Genomic DNA, 8,065 nt, shown 5'->3' with positions numbered 1-8,065 from the left:
ACGGGATACAGGGGGTCAAAGGGACAGATCAGCATGGATACGTAAACGAAGAAGATCACCGGTCAGATCTTTGTCGGCTGCGGTATCGCTCATTGGCGAGAACGCCCACCCTACCATGATCCTTCAGGGCCACCTATTAACAGTCAGGATTCCTTCAAATAAGCCTGCTATTCGATATTGTCTTACATTTATTGGTTATTACTATACAGCATATACTGGGGAAGGAATATCATAAGGGCGAGGTAGGGTATAATGATCTTAAATCTATAAAACTGATTAGTAGTAGGTATATAGAAATGCATGTATAAAACCGTGATCATGGTTGAAGACCAACGAATAGTTACCGCACATTCATTCTTTTCAGATGGGGGTTACACCGGTGGTACGGGCACGTGGCCAATAGAGGTGTCCGGGAATAACCAATCCGTAACTTCTAGACCAGCGTTGTAATACGTAGATACTAGTGGTGCTAATCCTACGCGGAAAGAACAGAAATTTTTCAACGGGTCTCTGTAGCTGGGTGGATTACCGCAACAGAATTACACCACTGATCGAAAAATTTTACTGAACTGTGGGCGTTCGTTTTCCAAATGGTCGAACGGCTGCCCCAGTATTGACGATATATAACTGGCGCGTCCACTCAAATTAAATCATCACTTTGAGCCGCACTTGGCACTTGCACTAGGCTTTGACTTTGGCTTGACCTTGGTTTAGAGAACTGGGTCAGCTCTACAAGACTTTTTTTTCCACGGCCGGTCAATCTGACGGTCACGAGGAGAGAAAGAAAGAGGCTGGGACTACTAAAAACAGCAACCCACGTTTTCACACACTTTCTATGGTCCAGACACAGCAATATTTAAGAAAATATAGTGCACGGCAGAAAAATTGCATATCAAAGCGTTGCCGCTTGGTCGCAAAACAGGTGTTGATAAGCTTTATCAAAGCTCACAAGATCTTCAACTCGAATTTTTTTACGGCCTAGTTATACCCGATACTCAAAATGAGTATCTGGGGCATCCACAAATCTCAGAGACTATTAAGGCTAGAGTAACCAAATTTGGTATCCGCACTTCTGTTAGATCTCACTTTAAAACGTATATCTCAGAATTTCGCCCTACCCCCTACCGCCCACACAAAGGAGCTGGGAGCTAGGAAAACGCGGAAGGAGATGGATGCGGATAAAAATTCGAGTGGCTTGCGAAAAGTAAAACTCGTGGCGGACCAGATCCACGCCAACGCGACCAGTGGTACGAGGAAGATCCTGCATCGACGCTGTAGTTACGGAGAGAAGACACTGCATCGATACCACACTTACGGAGAGGGGATCCTGCATCGACGCTGCACTCACGGGGAAGAGGAGGATTTCGACGAGTACAAGCGTGGGAGTTCAGGGGTAAGCGAGTCTCTAGACGTGTATACGGGCTGCTGAGCGGTGCGATAGGTAGGGAACCAAGAAAGAATAAAGTGAAATGTAATATAACAGAAACATAGCACGACCACCAACAATCTATACACTAGGGAACCTGGAAGCCCGGGGCTTCATCTTCTCTGCCCTTCCTCACGCCTCTTTCCCGAGTCTCCCTCTTTGGCTGCACCCACGTGGTGACCCGTATTCGCTCCGGATGCCCGTCGGGGCCCCGCGTGATTTCCTCCAGTTTTTAGTAGCCCAACGGGATCCTGAGGTCGCTGTCCGGCGATTGCCTAGGCGTACTCGGTGACACCTGTCGGCGTTCCCCCCGCATGATTCCCTCCAGTAGTTTGTGACCCCGAAGGGTCCGAGGCCGCTATCCGACGATCGTCTAAGCGCTCCCGGTGACGCCTGTTGGTGTCTCGCCTGATCCCAGTAGTTCCCAGGGTCCCGAAGGTGCTGTCCGGCGATTTCCTGTATGATAAAGACTTTCGCAGTAATGTTTAGCCCGATAGTGTCCCGTGAGTGCTATCCGGCGATTGCCTAGGCACTCTCGGCGATATTCGTCGGTATTCCCGTATTCGTAGTAATTCTTAGTTCGACAGTATCCCGTAAGTGCTATCCGGCGATTGCCTAGGCACTCTCGGCGATGCTTGTCGTTATCCCGGACCCTCGTAGTAATTCTTAGTTCGATAGTGTCCCGTAAGTGCTATCCGGCGATTGCCTAGGCACTTTCGGCGATGCTTATCGATATCCCCGACTCGCGTAGTAATTCTTAGCCCGACAAGGTCCCGTAAGTGTTATCCGGCGGTAGCCTATGCGCTCTCGGCGACATCTGTTGGCGCCCTGTATGATCCCAGTAGACCGGCAGGGTCCCGGAAGTACTGTCCGGCGATTGCCTAGGTACTCTCGGCGATACCTGTCGGCCCTCTTCAGCTTCGTAGTAGTTCTATCCGGCGATAGCCTAGGCACTCTCGGTGATGCCTGTCGGTATTTCCGCATAGTGAAGCCCCCTTACCGCGGCGTAGTAATTCTTAGGCCGACAGAGTCCCGTAAGTACCGTCCGGCGATAGCCTAGGTACTCTCGGCGATTCTTGTCGGTATTTCCTCAAAGCAAAGCACCCCTTTCCGCGTCGTAGTAATTCTTAGGCCGAAAGGGTCCCGTAAGTACCGTCCGGCGATAGCCTAGGAACTCTCGGCGATACTTGTCGGTATTTCCGCATAGCAAAGTCCACCTTTCAGCGTCGTAGTAATTCTTAGGCCGACAGGGTCCCGCAAGTACCGTCCGGCGATAGCCTAGGAACTCTCGGCGATACTTGTCGGTATTTCCGCATAGCAAAACCCCCCTTTCCGCGTCGTAGTAATTCTTAGGCCGGCGGGGTCCCGTAAGTACTGTCCGGCGATACCTGTCGGTATTATCGCATAGCAAAGACCATCGTATTAATTCTGAGTTCTATCCGGCGATAGCCTGAGTGCTCTCGGTGAAACCGACTGCCACGTCCCACGCTACCCCATCGTCGGTCCCGGCAAATTATAAATATTGCTGTAATTTCGACCCTGGAGTGGACTGAGACATGTACCCCAGCCCAGGATCGCTTCCTAACAAGGTTATGTAGCCGGGCAGGCGGACTCTCCACCGATTTCCAGAGAACAAAAATCTCGGCCCCACACCAAGGTCGACTCCCGAAGAGTACTCCCGTCAAGGGTGGGAGTTTGGTGTGGGTGGCAGAACTTTGGGAGAGCTGGGTGGGCTACCGCTCGTGGCCAGGGCCCTATGGGCGAAGCGCAACAAAACCACGAGGGCTAAGAAAAAATCTAATTTTTCCCTACAGGGCACTTTAACATACCGTTTTTCCTACTTTTCCACGGAGACACGAGTGTGGTTCGCTCCTGGCAGAGCTGTGTGACGCACGGGTTTGCAACCAAAACGAGGGGGAACGTTGTGAGTTGCTGCGGACACCGCAACTCTACAGTTATACCCGATACTAAGTCAGTATGGCTCTCCTCCGGCAGACGCCGCTAATAAAAAACGACACGACAAAGAGTGCGTGCGAGAGAGACAGAAAATCAGTCTGAGCGTGACGTCGGGCGCTGCGTAGCCACTGAAAATTGTTTTTTTCTTTTCGGCTATAAAAATAATCCGATCTGATCCAAATTCAGCAACTGGATAGATATGGTCATTCTCTATGATTCTGCGTTTTTAGTTTTCTCGAATCTGCAATATTGTGGATGCAACAGATTCTCGTCCTTTGTGGGGGCGGAAGGGGGTGGGGCGAAATTCTGAGATATACGTTTTATAGTGAGATCTAACAGAAGTGCGGATACCAAATTTGGTTACTCCAATAGTAATAGTACTCCCTTAATAGTCTCTGAGATTTGTGGTTGCCCCAGATTTTCGTCCTTTGCGGGGGCGGAAGGGGGTGCGGCGAAATTTTGACACAAAACGGTCAAGGTCCGATATCACAGGAGTGTGGATACCAAATTTGGTTGCTCTAGCTCTTATGGGTTCTGAGATCCTTGATCCCTTCTTTTGCAATTAGCAAAACCGACCATGAAACCTGTGTGTTAGAGTGAGACAGAGCGAGAAAGAGTGAAATTGTTTTCGTGATTCTGGCTATAATAATTATACGATTCTGGTTCAGATTTTGCACTCTGCAAGATATAGTCATCTTCTACGATTCTGCGTTTTTATCGTATTTTTGGTTTTATCGTATCTTTAAAAATGTGGATGCCACAGATTTTCGTCCTTTGTGGGGGCGAAAGGGGGCGTGGCGAAGTTCTGAAATATTTTTGTAGTAGTGACATATCACAGAAGTCTGGATCCAAAACATCGTTACTCTAGCTCTTATAGTCTTTGAGCACTAGGCGCTGAAGGGGACGGACAGACGGACAGACGGACGGACGGACAGACAGACAGACATGGCTCAATCGACTCGGCTATTGATGCTGATCAAGAATATATATACTTTATGGGGTCGGAAACGATTCCTTCTGGACGTTACACACATCCACTTTTACCACAAATCTAATATACCCCAATACTCATTTTGAGTATCGGGTAAAAAAGACACTTGGTGGCGAGGCGCGGCAAATATGCACTTTCCAGTTTTCTCGGCTCACGGCTATTAATTTAGCCCGATTTTTGCGAAGCGCACACCGCGTGGGATTTTCACAGTTCCGTTTTATTCGGTTTCGGTTTGTCTTTCTGAGAAGTTATTTGGATTTTTTTTCTTTGGGGTTTTCTTTGGGGTGCTTACACGTGGTCGATTTAGATATATATTTGCTACCGACGCGGAGATAATCACCGGCGGCACAGATTCAAATTTTCAAAAGAGAACGCTCTGGTGCTTTGCACTGCTTAAATAAGAGCTTACCGATCTTAATGCTCGGCTTCGAAAGCTCCGTTGCGATGCGCTGCACAGCACTTACGGAAGCTTAGCTCAGCTGTTCCCTACCTAGAGCTTGCCTGCACCCACCCCAACTATGCTATGCCATGCACCGATAATTGGCCCAAGGTTATTGCATGCGATATACCCGATATGCAATCGTTACACATTTTCGAACACATCCATTTGCTTCTCTCTGTTCCGAGGCTTGAGGCCAATCTATTTGCCCATTCGTGTGATACATTTTGCTACACCTGTTACAAACACCTCCATGAGCACACATCAAAGTTCGAGGCAGGATGAGTAAGAGCCCCGATGCGTTTGCATAAGAAAAGCTCTGAGCAAGAGCATTCTTGCATTCTTCTTGAACATTCACAAATTTCACACAAAAATGCCACAGGAATTGCACACAGAAATGCCAATCGATCTATTTATACTCAATATATTTACTCGTATTTACACAAGGAGCGGTTCAGGAATGTTTGTCAGTACTCGTACTCGTACTCGTATCGAAAGTGTCTAAGCAACAATTTGGCATTATCCACCATAGCCTTAGCCTGCTTCCGATACGCTCCGATGGCGTGGAGAAAAATCCAATTTTCACAGCTATTTGTTTGCCCGACCCCGACTACCCCGACTATTTTATTCAATGTAGCCCCTTTTAGGTCACTCATTCATAGACACTCGTTGCAGTGATTATCCAACTATTTGATCCCGTCCGAAAAATATTTTCCAAAAGGTCTCCTCCGCGCCGTCGGTGATCTCCTCACGCGGGCTGAATTTTGTTTTGATGAGTCGGTGTGAATCGAAGGATCATTAGCCCCATTCTTTTCATCCAACTTATCGTTAATTTCCTTCCTGTTTTGCTACTCAAAAAACAATTCGCTTCAGCAGAGATCAAATAAAAAAAAAAAAATTAAAAAAAAATATAAAAAAACAGGTCAGCAACATATCTAATTTGACATGTACTACATGAAACATGGACTAATAGGCACCGTAATCTTGTTTGCGATAGCAGAGCACTTTGGCGGTCAAAGAGGTTACTTTTCAGCCCACCAGTCCACCGAGACACCACCCCACCAGACCCATTGAACGCCTCGGGCCGCATTACAAATATTTTTGAGTACATTTATGTGTAGATCAAAGTGCATTCTATTAAATTAAACTATTCATGGGTGCCTACTATGCCGTTTTTCTCTGTGTGTATCCACTGTTTTTAAATTTGTAATTTTCAGGGAACCAGCGTGGCCTTGGAAAACTCGTAACCTTGTGCTCGTACTTTACACCAGAGTATCAGTTCACTCTGCAACAACAGGCAATCAGAATTGTTGAATAAAGCACGCACACATACTGTAAAGCCAGGCCGAGGCTGCTGGCCGAAATACCCTTCAGAATGTCGAATGCCAACCCCAATGTCAACAACAACGAGCAGCCCCCAGCCGCCAAGAGGCAGCGATTGTCAGATGTTGCAAGTAAAGATGAAAGTACTTTGAATGAGATTTCGACTACTATGGACAGCAGTGAGGGTGAGGTCGGCGGGTCCACGGGTGGTGGCGTATCCGATCTTCGTGAGCGACAGCATAACATACTGGTGTGCGTTGTGTGCCGCGAGGTTCCACAACCACACGACTTCTTTCAGTGCAGCCATGGGCATATCATGTGTGAAGACTGCAAGACCGCCGTTCTGGCTGTTGCCATCTTCAATAAAACGCGTGCCTGCTGCCCCAGTTGTCGATCGCTCATTAGAAACTACGATCAGGAGCAGAATCTAGTGGTGCGCCAGACCCTCTGGGAGCTACCCATCAGCTGCTCCAGCTGCAATGACCAGTTCTCAGATAGGAAAGATCTCTCCAGACACTTGGAGTTCGTTTGTGAGGGGCGTGTGGTTTGCTGCAAGTACCACTACCTGGGCTGTTCTTGGAAGGGCCCCTACAAGGACAGCGTCTCACATGATTCCGACTGTAGGTTTCCCCAGAAGCAGGGAAAGGAGATCCTAGATATTCTGCTGCATGTCGAGGACAGGGAGCTTGAGGCCCAAAAGCCCGTGTTGCAGCTCCATCGGGTGCTGAGTGCTAGCCGGGTGGAATTTTTCACCTTGAGAATGAAGTGGATACACCGCTCAGACGGTTTACACCCACGGACCCTCGAGTCTGAGGTAAGGTTTTGGAGAACCAGAACTCGTCTGCAGCATACCTCTGATGATCTCTTATCCCGATCCCCACAGACGATTCGTGCCTTTGAGGAGGATTGGGTGCTGCGTCTACGTCCGAAAAGAGCTGGGGAGAAAATCACCGTCAGCGGCCAGCTATTGCTTTCGACTACCCCACGAGTGTCCCTCATGGTCGACCATTTGATCCAGATGCCGCAGAGTGTCTGCAGCGCCAAGCAGCTGCACGACATCCGCCCGCGTATCTACCGCCATATTTTCGATTCAACCGGCAAGTGCGCAAACCGCCAGGAGCTTCCCTTGGCGGGACCTCAGGCCCTGTACCGGCTATTTGCCATGACCCGGATCCAGCTCCGTTTGTGGATGTTTTTGCATTATTGAGCTGACGCTAAAAACCTTTAAATTGTAGTTTAAACCTTTATTGGGCACAACATCTTTTGATTTGATTTTTAAATTCGTTGCTTTAGAGCTGCATTTTTAGGGTTTGGGCGCCTTCTGGATCTGCTCGTTCACAGCTAGACCTTCTTCAGCAGCAGCCTTGGCCTTATCATGGAAGTCGTGCAGAAGCAATCGAGTAAATTAGGCATACGTTTTTGTCTGGTCTGTTAATGTCGGCTAGTGTCGGCTAGACTTACCTTAACGCTATCCTCGTTGAAAAAGTCCATGACCTTTGCCAGCAGGTCGTTGAGCTGAGCCTCAACTGGCTTGGTGGGCTCCTCACGAGGCACGCGAGCACACATGCACACCTGAAAGCAGAGTTACAGTAAAACCACAATCAGTCACTTCCTTTTCGACCACTGAAATTTTAGAATAGTTTTTATACCCGATACTCAAAATGAGTATTGGGGTATATTAGATTTGTGGTAAAAGTGTATGTGTGTAACGTCCAGAAGGAATCGTTTCCGACCCCATAAAGTATATATATTCTTGATCAGCATCAATAGCCGAGTCGATTGAGCCATGTCTGTCTGTCCGTCTGTCCGTCTGTCCGTCCGTCCATCTGTCCGTCTGTCCGTCCCCTTCAGCGCCTAATGCTCAAAGACTATAAGAGCTAGAGCAACGATGTTTTGGATCCAGACTTCTGTGATATGTCACTGCTACAAA

At 48.2% G+C, this 8,065-nt stretch overlaps 1 protein-coding gene across 1 annotated transcript; it reads left to right on the top strand.

Moving 5' to 3' along the window:
* The first annotated feature begins 6,082 nt into the window (after positions 1–6,082).
* Positions 6,083–7,342, top strand: LOC113567087 (cysteine and histidine-rich protein 1 homolog). Its single transcript, XM_026994267.1, has 2 exons — positions 6,083–6,949; positions 7,019–7,342. The coding sequence occupies exons 1-2, from the start codon at positions 6,188–6,190 to the stop codon at positions 7,340–7,342; spliced, it is 1,086 nt and encodes a 361-aa protein (XP_026850068.1). The 5' UTR covers positions 6,083–6,187.
* Positions 7,343–8,065: the final 723 nt, after the last annotated feature.

Source organism: Drosophila persimilis, unplaced genomic scaffold (genome assembly GCF_003286085.1).
Source record: "Drosophila persimilis strain 14011-0111.01,24,50 unplaced genomic scaffold, DperRS2 tig00001674-arrow-arrow-pilon, whole genome shotgun sequence".
Classification (NCBI taxonomy): Eukaryota; Metazoa; Arthropoda; class Insecta; order Diptera; family Drosophilidae; genus Drosophila; species Drosophila persimilis.
This window is presented reverse-complemented; position numbering and strand designations above follow the sequence as displayed.

Bases quoted from the DNA above. Each gene is read 5' to 3' on its own strand.
- LOC113567087 (XM_026994267.1), top strand. From the start codon at position 6,188: ATGTCGAATGCCAACCCCAATGTCAACAACAACGAGCAGCCCCCAGCC. The intron at 6,950-7,018 runs GTAAGGTTTTGG...CGATCCCCACAG, and splicing joins CACGGACCCTCGAGTCTGAG to ACGATTCGTGCCTTTGAGGA.